The sequence below is a fragment of the Pseudorasbora parva genome, chromosome 2 (genome assembly GCF_024679245.1).
Source record: "Pseudorasbora parva isolate DD20220531a chromosome 2, ASM2467924v1, whole genome shotgun sequence".
Lineage (NCBI taxonomy): Eukaryota > Metazoa > Chordata > Actinopteri > Cypriniformes > Gobionidae > Pseudorasbora > Pseudorasbora parva.
The window spans coordinates 57815418-57835859 of NC_090173.1; the positions used below are offsets into that span (position 1 = coordinate 57815418).

Below are 20442 nucleotides of genomic sequence, written 5' to 3' on the forward strand. Positions count from 1 at the left end.
AATAACTCTATTGGGGGAAAAAATGGATATGCTGGTTAGGGAAGAGACCATTTGCAAAAACAGAACTATTTTCTTAAATAATTCCCATTGGGTTGTTTTGATTAAGTAATAACAACTAACCTATATATATATCTAAATATATATATATATATATATAAAACAAGCTGCTTTAGCAAGGTTCCATGAAAAAAGTTTCAGCTTTTATGTTCCTTTTACGCCCCAAAGAAGATATCTTCGTTGAGTTCGTCAAAATGATCCATCCTCGATCACTTTTAGTCATCTTTGAAGAAACTCAGACGAAACTTCTTTCAGCAAGCACAGCCTGTAACTGAGTGGAATACTGCACGCTGATTCACTGATTGACAGACTTAACAAGTTGTGTTCACAAAAAACAAGGGTGCTTGTCGGTTTCTGCTGTAGAACGTGAACTTGCCATGCCTTGATTGTGGACAATACTGGATTTTGTTACAAAACGCGTTTAGGGGTCAGAACGTGCTATATATGTAAGGGATAATGTACACCCAGCCGGTTGTTATCGCAGAATAAACCCAGACAGAGTGATCAGGATCTTGCATCACTCTGAAGGGGTTTATTCTGCGATAACAACCGGCTGGGTGTACATTATCCCACTTATTACACGGCTACTAGTCTCAAATAAAAAATATTTTCTTGAGATTAAATATTTTCTTAGCTGTTACGCAAAGCTTCCGCGAAGAAAAACAGTTCCAACCTGCTTCAAGCCTTTATCTATTGCTGCTAAATGTTGAAAATGAATGCTGAAAGGGTTAGTTCACCCAAAAATGAAACCAAGCCTATGATTTACTCACCCTCAAGTCATTATAGGTGACATTCTTCTTTCAGACAAATACAATCGGAGTTATATTTAAAAAAGTCCAGGCTAACGTTAATCCAAGCAGTAGTTGTAGCTGAAAAATGCAACAAAAAAAAATGCAGCTGTCCGTCAAATAACGTGCTCCACACGGCTCTGATGGGTTAATAGAGCCTTCTGATTCAAATTGATGTGTTTGTGTAAGAAAAAGATCCATATTTAAAACGTTATAAAGGAACCCCACCTTGAAGTCTTCCATTGTAGCCATGGCTGTTTAAGTTTTTAACAGCCACAAGATGGTGCCAGCGTTAAGCATAGAAATAGTACCGGTCAAGATAACTCGTAGAACCTGTATGAGCGGTTGTTATCTGGAAATAACGTACCGCTGGAATGAGCGATTGACCAATCAGAATCAAGTATTTCACAGAGCCGTGTAATAAGTGGAGAATAACAGTTTTTTTTTTTTATACATACTATTTATCCTTTTTTTGCATATTAACTCTTCTTATGTTTTGAAGTATGGCAGCCTGTTTGAGCTGGTTTCAGCTGTCATGCTTCAAAACATACCTAACCAGCATATGCTGTTTTTTCAACAGGGAAAGCAACTGGCTGAGTGAAAAAGTGAGGTCATATTGCCTTTTTGTTTTTATAGGACCTCCAGTCAGAAAACGTTTATTTAATATTATAGAAACGTAATTTGTTTGAAATGATCCTGAGACTGTCACTATGAACAAATAAAGATTTTTCTGGTTACTGTCTCTCTTCCACAGGCTCTCGTGTCACTGTTCATCCTCTCCTGTAAGGATGGATGGGTCAATATAATGTATGATGGGTTGGATGCTGTCGGGGTGGACCAGCAGGTTTGGATCTGCTTTGCTCATTTTAGCTGGTGCTGTTTCAGTATTTATAAATTCACATGACGTTTCTAATTTGTCATATGATGGATGTGTCCTCCATCTTCCCGCCCTTCACTCCTGCAGCCTCAACGAAATCACAACCCCTGGATGCTCCTCTACTTCATCTCTTTCCTGCTGCTCGTCAGCTTTTTTTGTGCTGAACATGTTTGTGGGAGTTGTGGTGGAGAACTTCCACAAGTGTCGTCAGGACCAGGAGGAAGAGGAGGCACGTCTGCGTGAGGAGAAGAGGCAGAAACTGCTGGAGAAAAAGCGCAGGAGTAAGGAGAATTGCGGGTCTGGTCGGTAGTCTATTTTTCTGAGCACTGCCTGCTTCCAGAGCCTGAGAGAGAAAGCTAGATCATTTTTTTAAAGGCAGAAGCAGTCATAAGGCTGAGTAAATAAAATTAAATAAAAAAAACGTGCACATTTTGGCACCAATCTAAAGTCAGCCTTGGATTGCGATGGACTGCAGCATACTCCTGCATGAGATTCCCGCAACGCCTGCATGACAAGCCAACAGAGGACGTTTGCACAGTGCATATGGGGTCAGCGTCAAGATCGTATCCTGCTATGATAATATAGTGTGTGGTCGGTTAATAGAAGACCATTTTAGTTTAAATAGAAGACCAAACCAGAACTAATTAGGACTGTTTATTTAACGTGTTCATTTTCCTACACTGTAAAAAATTATTTAGAAAAAGTTACCTGGTTGCCTTAAAATTTTGAGTTCATTGAAATTAAAATTTTGAGTTAATACAGTGAAATTTTTTTGAGATTTGATAACCTTTATTAAAATATTATTAAAAGATGTTGTAAGCATATTGGGTAATTGTGTGTTTCATTTCTGATGACGCAGTGAAACATGCCAAATAGTGCTATTTTCATGATTTATCACATTTTTTATGTGGTTCAGATACAATAATATTATGAGTTTCTATTTATTAAACACATTTCCTTCATTTTATCAACTCAAATTTTTTATTTGAATAAACTCAACATTTAAAGGCAACCAGGTTACTTACTTTTTTAAAGCTACACTGTGTAACTTTTGAAGTTTATTCTTTGCTAAAAACACTTAGTTCTTTCAAAAATATATGTGCTCATTAAAGTATATTTACTTCTTTCAAATAATAAAGTATTCTCGTAAGTTTATAATATGCCATTGAAAATACATACGGGTGAGGGGTTCGAATGCCGGTCGCCATGTTGCTCCTCCATCTTTAAAGTACATTAGCCAAAGAGGGACATACCCGTAAATTCAAGCTTCGCATTTCCACATTTTAACACTCGATGGCAGTCATGAACGAGGTCGAACTGGAAGCCATGTTAATCTTGGACTAAATTGGCCACCGTAGGAGTTAAAACGAAATCGGAATTGAGAGGAACAGAAACTAATATTCACTGGATGGTCATATACCTTTACACCGCTAGATGGGGGGAAATATCACACAGTGTAGCTTTAAGTTAAACCAACAAAAACCAACACAAAATTTTTACAGTGTACCATCAGAGCAATTCAAGATTGTAATACCAATCTTGAGTGTGTAGAGTCATCACACCTCAGTAAACCAAACTTACTGAGAACAGGCAGCGCAAAGTGAGCAAGAAGCCATTTGCACATTTGTGCATGCAAAATCAGTTTTCAAAGATTGCACATTTGAAACTTGAAAAATTGCTTTTAATACAATAGAATCATAGCACAACATGTAACACAATGGCCAAAGATGTCAGTCTCTATGTGAACTTAGACCAAGAGTGCATCCTGTTTGAATGGCCCCCAAGTGTACACTGTTTAAAACGGTTTGGGGTCGGTAAGATTTGATGTTTTTGAAAAGAAGTCTTTTATGCTCACCAAGGCTACATTTATTTGATTAGAAGTGGTAATACTGGGAAATACTATTACACTTTCTGTTGGAAAATATAATGTATTCCTTCTTCATTGTCACATGATCCTTCAGAAATCATTATAAAGAAACATTACTGATTGTTATCAATGTTGAAACATATTTTTGTGGAAACCATGAAAGAAAATTCAGGATTATTTGATGAATAGAAAGTAAAACTTTTATAATGTTACAAATTCCTTTGAACTGTCACTTTTATTCAGTTTAGTGCATCCTTGATGAATAAAAGTATTTCTTCTACTACTGACCCCAAACCTTTAAACAGTAGTGTATATCAGACAGATTGACATGGGGTGGGGGGATGTGTGCACTGAACTCAGACATATGTAAACAGTCGAGAGATCAGAAATGGTTAGTTGGCTATGGTCTGGCTGTCTGTCTTAATCAGTTTGGCACACTGAAGGCACTATTAGGGCTGTCTGGTTCACTTCTGCAGGACTCTGAGAATGCAGGCCATGATTTTACGTGACTAAACAGATACATGTGAAGAAGTGCTTTCTTTGTTTAAGCACCATACCCGCCAGGATAAAGCTTCCTGATAAATGATCTTTAGCAACTGACATTTGTATCTATTTTTGTCACACTTGGCTTCTCTAGCCTTTTCTGCAGTCAGGGGATTAATCGTGTATGTGAGTTTGACTTATAGTACTTATAGCTGAGTCCATAGCAGTTGAGTTTTATTTCCCTGGATCTATTCAAAGAGCCCCTCAATGCATTCATCTGGGATAGATTAAAGGACATCTCATAAAACAGTCCTCACAACACAGAGTGTTGGAAAGAGTAGGAAAGAAAAGGCGGCAAATATTTGAATACATGGTGTTTCTTCAACTTTGGCCATGTGGAACAAAAGAACACTTCTTGTAGAACACATTTGTCATATTATGCTTTTTTTAATCAAGTATTGAAAATCCTTACCATATCTCAAGTTATGTATTCAGTTTTAAACTGTAATGTAAATAACATATTTTAATTAAAATGGCAAATTTCATTTAACTTTGTTTAGGCTAATTAAATGGCTAGCATTGAATGCATCCTAAATACAATTAAATTACACTTTTGCATAATTTGACCATTTTAATTGGAAAATATGATGCTCATAAGTGAGATATACCTAAATGTTAATTATATACTCAGTATTATTTGTTAAGGTTGTCACATTTGGGACACAAATAAGTTGAAGAAACATCCCTATATACAACATATCCAAATAACATCTGTAGATCTGTCCATTATCCAGCCTCGCATGGAATCTGCTCCCACAGAAAGCTCAGTGGATTGCCTCAAGATGAAAATATACCACTCTTGCGCTCATTTACGAAATATTTTGGATAATTTGCTAATAAAGCATTTAACTATCATTAAAAGACTAGTACGTTCAGCTTAACTCATTTTATATTCTGCAGAATTCAGCAGATCTCCAAATTCAGAGCTGAAAATGTGGAAGACATTCACAGATTGCCATTATCCCATCATATTCAAAGACAAGCTGTTTCTGTGTGCAACTATAAAAGACTTTTAAGGTGGCCATGAGTGTGTTATCTGCTAGGGAGAGATGTTTCATGTTAATGTTATGCTCTACCTGCATGTTTAACTCAGATATTCAGTAGCTCAAAAGGCTTCTCTCTTGGTATATGGTATTTACCTTTAAACATGCTTTTATGGCAGACTCAGAAAGATGGATTCAAACTCAAATCAATTTTACGGTTGCTGTCATGTCCAATATATCACACACAGTACTACTAATCGATAAACAGTCACCTCTGAGCTCTCCTTGGTAAACACTCAATATGACCCAGTCACCGGTGCTAGTCCTTTCATATGTTCTCCCACACACTGCCATATTTACAACGGCATGTTCACCAAAGCAGCATGCTTGAAATCCATGAAGGCACAAGTGCTGCATGAGAGGACTGTAAACGGAGAGCACAGTGATGGCAAGATAAAGTTCTGGTCCTCTCTGCAGCAGTCGTCCCCTCACACCCAGTGCCTTTTGCATCATTGATTTGGTTTATCTGTATTTACCCTGCAATAACTGTTCTGTGCTGTCTGTATCAACAGAGGCCCAGGAGAGACCGTACTATACAGATTACTCTCCAGCCTGGCTCTACATCCACACACTGTGTACCAACCACTACCTGGATCTCTTCATCACCTGCATCATCGGCATCAACGTGATCACTATGTCTGTTGAGCATTTCAATCAGCCCCTGGTGAGTCTGGGTTCACATCTTGATTATTTGTTTTATCTAATGTTGCATATCTTAACCGTTGCATAAAGTTGCATTTAATCATTTGGGACCTAAAGTGGCAAACTTATTTTTGTCAAATATTTTGCTTGGAAAGTGTTTGTGCTCATCTTTAAAATAAATGACACCTGCAATTTATATAAAATGTATATTTGTGCATTATTAAATGTGGTTTAAGTGTCAATATGCTACTTTATTATACTACATTAAAACTGATGAAATCTTTGCTCCTATCTCCCACAGTACCTTGAAGAGGCATTGAAATACTGCAACTATGCCTTTACCGTTGTCCTTACCTTTAGAGCTGAAACATTCCGATATCCAAGACTCCGTGCTTAAGGTTGCTCCCAACGCCAGTCGGTTACGAGATGTATCTCTCCTTGCTTTGGTCGAGATTAATGCCAGGCGTTTGTCTGCGGCTCCGTCATTGCCACGGTGGAACTCCTCCGTCCTTTTGTCTTTATTAGTCCTAAATGATCAGTGAAGGTGTTTATGAAGTCGACATGTCCGTGTGTGGGTTAGCAGACGCGACTCCTCCCTGCCGACAAAACTCGGTAAGATGATCTCTAATCCGGTGTTGGTGAGTGAGTGAAGAACAGCCAAGCAATGAGCCCGTTGCCCACCGCGACAAACTCACGTTGAGATATAGTGAAAGGCTTATCACGGTATGAGACAACTGTTGACAATACTTGACATCTAGTGGCCAGACCCAATACTACACACAATGGTTACTTGGAAAAATCACATACAGGATCACACCTCTCATGTTACATAAAAATAATAATAATAAAAATAAAAATAAAAATATATATATATAAGGGCCGGGACTTTAACGCGTTAATTAAGATTAATTAATTACGTGACTTTAACGCGTTAATTAATTACGCAAAAAAAATTAAAAATTTAACCGCATTTATTTTTGCACCGCGGAACGTTTTTCAATAAATCAGTTTCGACGGACCGATTATACTGGAACACCAACTAGCGCTCCGGAGTCACGACAACAACATGGGTGCGTCTCAATCAGCTCCCTAGTTCAGTAGTCAGGGCACTGATCAGGGAGTCAGCCCATTGACTTATGTCTTGATCAGTGCCTTGACTAGGGAACTAGGGAGCTGATTGAGACGCAGGGCATGAGTGAACATGAACGAAGAAGCTGATGAGACCGCTTTGCTTGGCCCCGTGGATGGGAAATTTTGTTTTTAAAAAACGAAAGAATGGAAGCGTCGTCAAGAGCATGGTTGTGTGCAAGCTATACAACAAGGAATCTGCGTATCACCGCAGCACATCGAGCCTCAAATATCACAAATATGCTTTTGCTAAACTTAATGGCAAACATTGCGCTGGTCTGCTGGACTGAAATAAATAAACAATATTTTTTTGATTAAGCTTATGTATTCAGTCATCATTCAATGGTATACTAAAAATACATGTGAAAAATTACTTCTCATTGTTCTCAGGTCAAATATTTATATGCGATTAAAATGCGATTAATTTCGATTAATTAATTACAAAGCCTCTAATTAATTAGATTAATTTTTTTAATCGAGTCCCGGCCCTAATATATATATTTTTTTATGTAACATGAGAGGTGTGATCCTGTATGTGATTTTTCCAAGTAACCATTGTGCGTAGTATTGGGTCTGGCCACTAGATGTCAGTATTCTTAACAGTTCTCATACCGTGATAAGCCTTTTACTGTATCTCACCCTGAGTTTGTCGCGGTGTATATATATATATATATAGGGCTGTTTCTAGCCTTTCTGGCACCCTAGGCAAGATTCATATCTTGCACCCCCCCAAGATTTCTTTAGTAAATCTGACTTCATTATTTCATGGCCATATGTAGCCAGGTTTATTATCAATGAGATCACAAATGTTAGGGGGGTTCGGGGTCATGCTCCCCTGAGAAAATGTTGATTTCTATGATCTATTATGTGTATTTTAAGATGTTCTGAAGGCCAAAAAATTAGATAACAATAGCTTGAAAACCATGTCACTCGGCGCCGCTGCGGATTGAAGAACACAGTGACACAAAGACTAAAAGACGGGACGAAGCCGTAGCCGAAGCTTCGCTTTTTGTTCGCTTTTTGCAATGTTTTAAAGGTTAATCACATATTTTTTTAGGGGGGGCTGAGGGGAGGCATAAGTTCATTAAAAAAGGGCCTAGTGACGCCTATGGTTATGACAGTATTACTTGATTAATTTACACTAAACAGCTATCTCTGATGTAATGTTTTTTTATTCAAATGAACTGCTATAATGTTCTGCACCTAAAATGAGCATGGCGTGTGGTCCGTCCAGTACTAATATTAAGTGTAATGTTTTGCTCAGCGTTATGATAGAGCGACCAGCTTAGTAGAGAACAAGTAACCAATAAGAAGGCTAACATACCTGTATATTTCGCTTTCTCTTTTATATTTCCTCTTTTTGCTTTTTACGATACTGAGCCCCTGATGGCTTTGACCTCTTCATGATGATGAAACTAAAGCACGGATGACGACGTTCCCTGCCGCCCTCTACATGATCTCATTTCATTACAGCAGAGCCACTATCACCATGGCGATTTCACTCTAATAATCGCAACTAAACATAATGCCTCGAAATAGCAAAATTACGAAATATTAATAATAAAATAAATATGAAATAACTAAAACATCTTGTTGGCGCCCTAGGCGACTGCCTAGTTTGCCTATGCCTAGAAACGGCACTGCATTTAGATAAACAAATGTAAAACACTCATTTTATGAGGTATTGATATCAAATTTGAAATTGGGTTTGGTAAGGCTTCAGACTGTGATCCCATTGTGTTTTCCAGCTAATAGCTACCAGCTATAGTTATCTGCAGGCATCTTACAAAAAAAAAAGTAGGCAGAATATTTTTTTTACATTTTTCAGTGAGTTCAAAATTATATTACTCAATACCAGTAAGACTTAGTGATTTTGACAGTTTAGGAACAAACCTCAGAGTGTCACCTTTTAAAAGAGACCAAATCCATGCATATCCTCCATATGGTTCTAGCACAGCATGCAATTCCTTTTAGGCAAAATTGACAGGAATGCTAAGGGGTTAAGTCAATATTTATTAAGTCTTTATATCGATACCCTTGGCAGGTCTCCACTTCTTCCGGTGGCTGACCTCACAGGGTGAAACATGTAGCTGTCACTGGCATCCCCTCCTTTGCACCCCTCATCCTGTGTAAGAGAAATGTATTACTCGGCTTTTGCCCTCACACATAAACTCACAAACTTCTAGAGCCAAGCTTGCCAGGTTTATTCACCAGCTCACCGCAGTTGACAAAGCAAATATACTCCTTGCCAGAGCAGCCCATGAGAGGTAACAAATGGTTCCTGGCTTCCCCGTAGAGCCCCACTTCTCACTGTCCACATCGCCTCAGCATATTTTCTTTGTATTGTGACAACTCAGCACCCAATAAAACACGAATGCAATTCTGTTGCCTGCAGCTCAGGCGGCTCCTTATAGAGTTAATGGTGCACAGTAAGTGCAAAACTAAACTAAACAAACTAAAACAAATTGGACAAGTTTTGTATACTATGACCAATTCAAGGGGTTCAAACTTTTTGATGCCAAAATATGATGATCCCCTATTAAGAGACTGAAAATATACTTTAACGAAGTAAACGTAATTCATTACTACCCACCTCTACATACGTCCATTTCCGCATCTTTTTCAGGCCCTGAAGAACTCCCTGCTGAGACGTTGCTGAGACGCCGATCCCTTATCATCTCCATCTCAATCACAGCGTCCATTTCCGCATCTTCTTCAGGCCCTGAAGAACTCCCAGCTGAGACGTTGCTGAGACGCCGATCCCTTATCATCTCCATCTCAATCACAGCGTCCATTTCCGCATCTTCTTCAGGCCCTGAAGAACTCCCTGCTGAGACGTTGCTGAGACGCCGATCCCTTATCATCTCCATCTCAATCTCAGCGTCCATTTCTGCATCTTTAGCCTCCTTATTGCTCTCCTCCAGGTGTTTCATCATTACGGCCACCAGCACATTAACCAACACAAACTGAGCCATCAGCACAAAGGTGACAAAGTAGATGGGGGAGATCACAGGCAGATAAGCGAAGCATTCCTCAGATGAAGGGCAATCTCGCAGAGTGTCCTGTACATATGCAACATGTTAATGACAAACCTGCACCTGAAGGTGAAACCCGTTGAAAACCTCTACTGCACTGTAGTACCTTCATTATGCCACTCCAGTTATCCCCCGTCAACACAATGAATAATGTTAAAAGTCCTTCACATGGATAGCGGTCAGAGCATTCTAGATACAAATATTGGTAGACATAGTATAACAAGAGTCAAACATTTTTAAACATCTCACAAAAAGCATCATCACTGAATGTGTTGCTAAAAATGAAGGTAACCTGACAGGGTCCTCTGTATTATCATTAAAGAAGCAAATGAGCAGCAGACACGCCCCCAGACATGTTTGACACAATAATTAGCATTGATTTTAATGTTGAAGGCTAATGAAAGTAATTAGAGTGCTTGCCCTTTAAGAGAAAGAATAATCCTGTCATTTGTGTCCCAGAGGCCTCTCGCAGGGATATAAGTAGCATAGGAATTTCTCTTTGAGCCTAGACGCTATCTCACAAAAATGCTACCATTGCAGAAGCAAACTCTAAAGATCAGCGCTAATTCAGCTTCTTCCATTATGACAGTACTGTAGTTTAAGGAGAGCTAATTTAGAGCCCTAAAACTGAGATAAACATTCCCATGGGGGCCAAATTGAAGTATTTCTGACCTAAAAATAAGAGTGTCAGAGCTCAGTTTGAACAGTGGGCAGGGTTGCAGCACTGACCTAGTTTTCCAAAAAGCTCCACGCCAAGTGCCGCATAAATAAAGTAGAAGAGAATAAACAGCAAGCCCAGATCTCCCACCTAAAGAGAGGAAGTGCATTATCACAGTATGTTATTAAACAATCAATCATGGGGAGTAGAATTGTGTTAGAGATACTTTATCTCCAACTTATCTCTGTCCTCCCTTATGTTTTACATCTACACAAGAAGCCAAACAAATGCAATTGTGCAGTACCTATACATCTTTCTAAAACAAAATCACATACACACAACACGACAACAGCATACTTTATATAGTAAAAATATTCTGTCTCTGATATAAACTATATATATATAAGACAATATAATGATAAACATATTTACATATAAATAAATCAATAGAATATAAATGTATAATAAAATACATATTTTAAAATAAAATAAAAAATATTTTGATTAATTAATAGATTAATAAATGATGAATTAACAATGAATGAATATAAAACCCCACAAAATTAGGTACCTGTGGTAAAGCTTGCTTTATTGTGTCCAACAGGGCTCTCATGCCTGTAGCCATCTTCAAAAGCTTCAATACTGTTGGGCAAAAGCGCTGAAAAACACATCCGTTTATAACAGACCATACAAATACATTTTGTATGGTTTGTGAAAAAAATACGAAGCTAAAAGACTGCAGTACCTCTAGCTATCCTTAGCACCCTCATAATGCGGATGATGGTGGGGTTGATTGGCAGCGCTGCATTCATCTTGATCTCCTCCAGTGTGATGCCCATGATAGAGAGCAAGACTATGGCTAGATCCAGCTGGTTCCATCTGCCAACACATTAAAACATCATACAGTTAAAATACGACATCCAGCAACAAGTGTCATTTATCTAATCGCTGTCTGAACATTAAGCAAGCTGAGCAAACAAACCGTACAGATTCATAAGCATATTGCAAATACAACAACATACGAGTGATTGCACCTGTACAAGTGCTAATGTGGGATTAATTACAAATAACAGGGATCATGACTCCTTTTAATTTAGCATGTTTCATTTAACTGAAACAAATGATTCATCACATTCCTGTCACGGTTCATGGATTCCCTGTCTCACTCTTGGGTGCGTGTTGAATGTAGGTGAGGGCGGAGCCTGGGATTGGCTCATCACGCACCTGTGGCTGATCACCTGCACCAGCTGCAACTCATCACCTTCACCCTATTTAGTCTCTCTGTTTCTCTCTTGTCTTTGTCAGAGCGTTGTTGGATGTTTCCCCTTGTGTCTCCGTGTTGGTTGTCGTTTCCCCCTTCCGTGAAACGCTGGATCCCTTCCCGGAATACCTGTACCGACCTCCCGAGTCACAGCTGCTCACAGCCTGCCCGTGTCGCCAACAGAGCCTCTCTCACTGCTCCGTCTTATCCGGACTTCTTCAGTGTTCTGAGTTTTGACTTCTGTGACACTATCTGTCAAAATAAACTGAGTTACTTGCAATTGAATCCTGCCTCTGTGAATCCGTTACAGAACGCTCTGACCAACCATGGATTCAGCGAGTATCAACGCCCTACTGACCAGCAGCAACGAGAGACTGGACCAGCAGGAGGCGAACTTAACTGCCACAGGACAGGCGGTACACACCTTGGTGGCACGGGTGGCCGAGCTGACCCAACAGATGCAACAACTCGTCGGTCCCACTGTGCCCGACCCACCGCCGATTCCCCACACACCATCTGCATTGCGGCAACCGGAACCACGTCTGCCTACCCCTGAGAGTTATGCCGGTGAGAGCAATTATTACAGAGCCTTCCTTACCAAGTGTTCCTTGTTTTACGCTCTTCAACCGCAGACTTTCAACACCGAAAGATCCAAGGTGGCATTCGTCCTCACCCTGCTCTCCGGACGAGCCGCACTTTGGGGAACGGCGGTGTGGGAGAATCAACATCCTTGCTGCTCCTCGTTCCAGACGCTGGCGGCAGAGATGAGAAGGGTGTTTGACCGAGCGGTGACCAGAAGAGAAGCGGCACGTCAACTCGCAGAGCTCCGCCAAGGTAACCGCTCGGTCTCGGATTATTCCATCGAGTTCCGCACCCTGGCCGCCGAGTGCAAGTGGAACGAGGAGGCACAGTGGGACATGTTCCTGCATGGGCTGGCTGACCGCATCCAGAAGGAGATATTCACCATCGACCTTCCGGAGAAGATTGACGGTCTCATTGACCTTGCGTTGAGGGTGGACGCTCGTCTGAGTAGGCTGAGGTCCAGGATGGAGCCTCAGCATGGGAGTGTCGAATGCCCTCAGGCCAGCGCTATGGATGCGGTCAGCTACACCTTCGACCCGGAGCCCATGCAGGTGGGTCGAGCTCGGCTCTCCCGGGAGGAGAAGGCGAGACGGAGATCCCGTGGTCTTTGTCTGTACTGCGGCGGGAACGGACACCTGCTAGACTCCTGCCCGGTAAAAGACCACGCCCGGCGGTAAAAGGAGGGCTACTGTCGGACGGGATCTCCGTGGAAAAGACCTCATCCTCCACTCTCCTCCCGGTGAGATTGCTGTGGGCAGCTCAGGATTATTCCAGCCTCGCCCTCCTCGACTCAGGAGCGGAAGGTAACTTCATTGACTCTGCCCTTGCTCATAAACTCAACATACCCACCATTGCACTCAAAAACACCATTTCTGTCAACGCACTCAACGGACAAGTTCTCCCTGACATTTCATTCACCACTGAACCACTTACACTGATCACTTCCGGCAACCACACTGAACGCATTTCATTTTTCATCCTGGACTCCCCTTTGGCTCCCATTGTCCTCGGTCACCCTTGGCTGGAGTTACACAATCCAAGGGTTGACTGGGGACAAAACTCTGTGTCTGCGTGGAGTGATAAATGTTATGAGTCTTGTTTGGTGTCTGCTTGTTCGTCTGTTTCTCGTTCTGTTTTTCAGAGTGAGACGGTGAATCTGTCTAACGTGCCTCCGGAGTACTTCGACCTGAAGGAAGTGTTCAGTAAGTCCCGAGCTGCTTCTCTTCCTCCGCATCGTCCCTATGACTGTGCTATAGATTTACTCCCAGGTAAGTCTCCGCCTAAGGGCAAACTATACTCTCTTTCTATTCCAGAGAGGGAGGCCATGGAGAAATATATTTCTGATTCTCTAGCCTCCAAATTCATCCGCCCTTCCTCTTCTCCAGCGGGGGCGGGGTTCTTCTTCGTGGGGAAGAAGGATGGTTCTCTGCGACCTTGCATCGATTACCGAGGGCTGAATAACATCACGGTAAAGAATACCTATCCTTTGCCGTTGATGTCTTCAGCCTTCGAGAGGTTACAGGGAGCATCCGTCTTCACGAAGTTGGACTTACGTAACGCTTATCATTTGGTTCGCATCAGGGAGGGGGATGAATGGAAAACCGCATTTAACACCCCCAGAGGGCATTTTGAATATTTTGTCATGCCTTTCGGCCTTTCCAACTCCCCAGCGGTTTTCCAGGCACTCGTCAATGATGTGTTGAGAGACATGGTCGACCAATTCATATATGTCTACCTGGATGACATTTTGATTTTTTCTTCGTCTCTCCAGGAACATGTTCGACACGTCAGACGAGTGCTTCAGAGGTTGCTAGAGAATGGGCTTTTTGTCAAGGCGGAGAAATGCGCTTTTCATGCACAGTCTGTTCCTTTTTTAGGGTACATCGTGTCATCGGAGGGAATGCGCATGGATCCCGACAGGGTTAAGGCTGTGATGGATTGGCCAAGTCCAGATTCCCGTAAGGCCCTACAGAGGTTTCTGGGGTTCCCCAATTTCTATCGGCGTTTTATTCGCAATTTCAGCCAACTAGCCGCACCTCTGACTGCCTTGACCTCTCCCCGAACGACGTTCAGGTGGTCCGTTACAGCCGAGGCTGTATTCGCCAAACTTAAAAGCCGCTTTGTTTCGGCTCCCATCTTAGTCGCCCCTGATTCCACACGTCAGTTCGTGGTAGAGGTCGACGCGTCAGAGGTGGGGGTAGGAGCGGTTCTTTCACAGCGCTCTCCCTCAGATGACAAGATGCACCCGTGCGCGTTTTACTCCCATCGTCTTTCTCCTGCCGAACGCAATTATGACATTGGTAACAGAGAGTTGTTGGCCGTCAAGTTAGCGTTGGAGGAGTGGCGTCATTGGCTTGAAGGGTCGGGGGTACCTTTTATTGTATGGACGGATCATAAGAACCTTGAATATATTAGATCTGCTAAAAGACTCAACTCCAGGCAGGCTCGGTGGGCCCTTTTTTTCGGACGTTTTGACTTTGTTCTCTCGTACCGCCCCGGGTCTAAAAACATCAAACCCGACTCTTTATCTCGTATTTTTGATGCTTCCGAACGCCCGGTTACTCCCGAGTGTATTTTGCCAGAGAAGATAGTTATCTCTACACTCACATGGGAGATCGAATCGAAGGTCAAAGTGGCCTTAGAAGGGGTAACGCCCCCGCCCGGCGGCCCACCGAGTTGTTTGTTCGTTCCGGAGGGGTTAAGATCCGAGGTCCTCAAATGGGGTCACTGCTCCAACATTGCTTGTCATCCAGGGGTAAACCGCACTTGCAGTTTAATAAAGCAACGATTTTGGTGGCCACTTATGGCTCACGACATTCGCAGTTTTGTTTTGGCTTGCTCGGTCTGTGCGGTTGGTAAGACATCTAACCAACCTCCCCATGGGTTACTTCAGCCGTTGTCTGTTCCTTCGAGACCCTGGTCCCACATCGCTCTAGATTTTGTTACCGCCCTCCCGCCCTCCCAGGGCAAGACGGTCGTTTTGACCGTCGTGGACCGATTCTCGAAGGCAGCACATTTCATTCCCTTGCCCAAATTACCCTCAGCCAAGGAGACAGCGGTATCTGTAGTAGACCACGTCTTTCGGTTACATGGCCTCCCGATGGACGTGGTCTCCGACAGAGGTTCCCAATTTGTGTCCAAATTTTGGCAGGAGTTTTGTAAATTACTAGGAGCCACGGTTAGTCTGTCTTTGGGTTATCACCCCCAAAGCAACGGTCAGACCGAGAGAGCCAATCAGGATCTGGAAAGAGTGTTGCGATGTTTGGTATCCAAGAATCCTTCATCCTGGAGCCAGCAACTCTCTATGGTTGAGTACGCTCATAACTCGTTACCAGTGTCATCTACGGGCCTTTCGCCATTTGAGTGTAGTGTAGGTTACCAGCCACCTATTTTTCCTAGTCTGGATTCCGAGGTCGCGGTCCCCTCTGTTCACGCCTTTATCCAGAGGTGTCATCGCACATGGACCAGAGCCCGTGAGACTCTGCTCCAGGTGGGAGCGCGCACCAAGGCTAAAGCCGATCGCCACCGGTCTAAGCCTCCCGTTTACGTCGTCGGTCAAAAAGTGTGGCTTTCTACCAAGAACATTCCTCTCCGCTCCGTATCTAATAAACTTGCTCCCAAATTTATCGGCCCGTTCACTGTCACCAAGATCATTAGTCCGGTGACAGTCCGCCTCAAACTCCCTCCGGCGTACAGGAGGATTCATCCCGCCTTCCATGTATCCAAAATCAAACCTGTTTTTCACTCCCACCTTAATCCGCCAGTCCCGGTTCCCCCACCGCCGGGACTCGTAGATGGGGAACCAACTTATTCGGTTAATCGCATTCTGGATTCTAGACGGAGGGGACGTGGTTTCCAGTACTTGGTGGACTGGGAAGGTTACGGTCCGGAGGAGAGAAGTTGGGTTCCTGCTAGGGACATTCTGGATCACTCCCTTATTGATGATTACAATCAACAGGTAAGGTCGGCTGGGAGCGTCAGGGGACGCTCCTAGGGGGAGGGGTACTGTCACGGTTCATGGATTCCCTGTCTCACTCTTGGGTGCGTGTTGAATGTAGGTGAGGGCGGAGCCTGGGATTGGCTCATCACGCACCTGTGGCTGATCACCTGCACCAGCTGCAACTCATCACCTTCACCCTATTTAGTCTCTCTGTTTCTCTCTTGTCTTTGTCAGAGCGTTGTTGGATGTTTCCCCTTGTGTCTCCGTGTTGGTTGTCGTTTCCCCCTTCCGTGAAACGCTGGATCCCTTCCCGGAATACCTGTACCGACCTCCCGAGTCACAGCTGCTCACAGCCTGCCCGTGTCGCCAACAGAGCCTCTCTCACTGCTCCGTCTTATCCGGACTTCTTCAGTGTTCTGAGTTTTGACTTCTGTGACACTAGCTGTCAAAATAAACTGAGTTACTTGTAATTGAATCCTGCCTCTGTGAATCCGTTACAATTCCCTACGCATGACATCAGACACCACATATTAAAACATGACTTAATCACACTGTCACACTTAATTACAAAGGTGTTTTACAATATGTTTAGAGAGGTTAGTGAAGTTGTCTTGTGATAATACTGTATACATAATTACATTTAGGGTTGAAATACTTGATTAGGTGTTATTGCAGTTATATTCAGAATATTGGCAAACAAAAACCTGCAGATATGGATACGGTTATTTTAGGGTGCTTTCACACTAGCACTTTTGGTGCGATTGACATCAGAGTTCAATTCATTTGCAATGATGTGAACACTGTTCTCAAAACTGGGGTGTGCGCACACAAACCGTCCAAGTCCGCATAAAAAGGGTCATTAGGGAATACGGTTCATGTAAACTCCGGTACAATTCACTGCTCATATGAACGCAATTGTACTAAAACCATAGAAGTGAACCGCTATTGATGATGTGCGATTCATTTGATAACACTGTGTTCGTCTGTGTTCTTCTTCTGAAAACAAAGCCAAAAGTTCAAAAGGCAAAATATAAAAGAGGGGTGAGTACTGTTATGCATTTTGCTGCCTTCTCTTGCGTCGTCGCTACTATGCAACAGGAGGGGTAAACAGCTACAGATTTGCTGATGCAATTGTAACGCGGTTCAGGCCCAAATAACATGAGAACACTGTAGCGGGGGCAGGGTGAGCAATCGAATTCAAGTTCAGAACAGGTAATCGCACCAAGTCTGAAAGCACCCTTAGGGCGTTCACACTTGAAGCCTTTTTTAGAAGTTTTAAATTATAATCCTATGCAGTAAACCGTGTTTTCAAAAAAGTTGCCAATGCCAATGTCTTTTTCTGCAGCTTAGAGCGTCATTTCAAGTTGACAAAACTTCAACTTTTCTGATACAAACGCCCTATGTCAAGCACCTTTTTGACAGCTGACAAATGGCATACGAGTAGCAAGACCTGACTCGTTTAGACCTGACTCGACTCATAACAACAAGAAAAATGGAGAAGGTGCCGGTAGAAACATATTTTGTTTAGCCTAAAATATGCCACAAACCGCACATCATCCAACTGGAGCTTGTCAGTTTTCAGTATAATGTCATGTACCCACACATATCGTTGTGAACCGACATTCTCCTCCCTGTTAACTTCCAAAGCCAACGCAAGAGCCAATTTCTCTTTCTCAACATTTTGTATATCTGCACCACACAGCACTCTTGTTGCAGCTGTTGTGAGAGCAACAAAAGACGTCCTCGGCTGCTTTTTGGAACCAAACACTGGCAGGTCTTTTTTTTTACTACGAAAATTTTTTTTTAAAACTATATCTTCATTGTTATCTTTATAATTATCATTCTTGTGTATGATTTAGCAAATGGAGGGAACAAATTAGTAAAACTTGTGCACTATTTACAAAATTGAGGGAACGAAATAGTAAATTGTGCGCACGATTTAGCCTACTAGTTTTTTAATAGTATATATATATATATATATATATATATATATATATATATATATATATATATATATATATATATATATTTATTTATTTTACAATCTTTTTATAAACTTCTTGATGTGACAAAGTTGTAGTTGCATGGACTGTCAACAGAGGGGCAGAAATCTCTCTGGTTTCATTAAAATACATTCGAACATGAATGAAAGTCTTAGGAGTTTGGAATGACATTAGGGTGAGTGAATGATGACATTCGTCAATTTTGGTTGAACTTAACTCTTAAAGTACACATATTTTGATGGACATATTTTCTGTCTGATCTGAGTAACAGTCAGTCATGCATTGACCTCATGTCTTTGTTGGCTTGATTCAATAATCAGTGCACTCCATCTCTGAATAAAAATAAACATATGTTTTGCGCTACATAAAGCTGATGGAGTCTTTCATTAAAGAAATAATTCACCCAAAAATAAAAGTTCTGCCATCATTGCTCACCTTCAAGTTGGTCCAAACTTGAATTTGATGACTTTGAACTTGAACTTGAGTATGAATTTCTTTCTTCTACAAAATATTATATTTGAAAAAATGTCGGTAACCAAACAGTTGATGGACCCCATTTACTTCCATCGTATTTTTTCCCTTACTATGGAAGTCAGTGGGGTCCATCAACTGTTTATTAATAATAATAATAATTTTTATATATATATATATATATATATGATTTATATAGCGCTTTTCAAGGCACTCAAAGCGCTTTACATTGAAGGGGGGGAATCTCCTCAACCACCACCAATGTGCAGCATCCACCTGGATGATGGGACGGCAGCCATATTGCGCCAGAACGCTCACCACACACCAGCTGATTGGTGGAGAGGAGACCGAGTGATGAAGCCAATCAGGAGAGGGGGATGATTAGGAGGCCATGAAGGACAGAGGCCAATGGGCAAATTTGGCCAGGTTCATCTATACCCCCAACTATATGGGGGTATAGTTCCCTATATTCTTCAAAATATATTTTGTGTTCAGCAGAAGACAGAAATTCATACATGTTTGGAACACCTTTTTTTTTTTAATTTCCTTTTTTAGGTGAAATATCCCTTTAACTTTTTTGGGTTAAGCACTTGCAAATTACTGCATGACTAGTTATCTAAGTAAACAAGTTTATCCACTGCAAAAAGAGAGTCTATGGTGAGGGGACACGATTCCTCATAGACCTCCTTTAATGTACTTTAGTATCAGGATTAGAATAAGATGGCTTAGTAAAAAAATAAAATGGTAATGAGAATATAATGTGCAGTAAATAGCCAGTATAATACTGTAATACCATAAAGTGCACCCTATAAGCACTTGTGAATGCTGATTTTACATCTAGAAACTTATTCTTCTATCCATACATGCCTCCATTTTTAAACTTATTTACAGGGTATTTACATTAGAGCCATAAAGGCAACAATACCTGTCTTTGAAGAATCTCCGAAAACCAAATGCCACAAGTTTGAGCAAAGCCTCAATAACAAAGACAATGGTAAAGGCATAGTTGCAGTATTTCAATGCCTCTTCAAGGTACTGTGGGAGATAGGAGCAAAGATTTAATCAGTTTTAATGTAGTATAATAAAGTAGCATATTGACACTTAATTTTTTTATAAATTGCAGGTATCATTTATTTTAAAGATGAGCACAAACACTTTCCAAGCAAAATATTTGACAAAAATAAGTTTGCCACTTTAGGTCCCAAATGATTAAATGCAACTTTATGCAACGGTTAAGATATGCAACATTAGATAAAACAAATAATCAAGATGTGAACCCAGACTCACCAGGGGCTGATTGAAATGCTCAACAGACATAGTGATCACGTTGATGCCGACAGGGTATATGCAGGAATCCTGAAGTTAATTTCAATACCTTTTTAAGACCTTCTCAAAATATTTTAAGACCTCATCGCACTTCAAGTTCTAATCGGCAACAAACCTTTAATAAACAGTTGTAGTCGAATGTAGACTTAAAATCTCTATCGTAGGCCAATTTTGTATCGTTTATATTGCATATCTGTTTTACAACGTCTGGAGGGCGACAC

The 20442-nt window shown here is 41.5% G+C and overlaps 2 protein-coding genes across 2 annotated transcripts in view; one reads left to right on the plus strand and one right to left on the minus strand.

Moving 5' to 3' along the window:
- Nucleotides 1-12218, plus strand: part of LOC137047676 (voltage-dependent T-type calcium channel subunit alpha-1G-like) — a 35256-nt gene extending 23038 nt beyond the window's left edge. Inside the window, 6 exon segments of the mRNA XM_067425502.1 lie at nucleotides 1600-1689; nucleotides 1810-1872; nucleotides 1874-2024; nucleotides 5688-5839; nucleotides 6119-6429; nucleotides 11828-12218. Of these exon segments, the coding sequence (XP_067281603.1) occupies nucleotides 1600-1689; nucleotides 1810-1872; nucleotides 1874-2024; nucleotides 5688-5839; nucleotides 6119-6214 (552 nt within the window). The 3' untranslated portion in view covers nucleotides 6215-6429; nucleotides 11828-12218.
- LOC137049264 (voltage-dependent T-type calcium channel subunit alpha-1H-like) overlaps nucleotides 7563-20442 on the minus strand; it is a 124280-nt gene continuing 111400 nt past the window's right edge. The window contains 7 exon segments of the mRNA XM_067427765.1: nucleotides 7563-10007; nucleotides 10087-10169; nucleotides 10710-10788; nucleotides 11210-11280; nucleotides 11384-11517; nucleotides 19821-19930; nucleotides 20183-20236. Of these exon segments, the coding sequence (XP_067283866.1) occupies nucleotides 9531-10007; nucleotides 10087-10169; nucleotides 10710-10788; nucleotides 11210-11280; nucleotides 11384-11517; nucleotides 19821-19930; nucleotides 20183-20236 (1008 nt within the window). The 3' untranslated portion in view covers nucleotides 7563-9530.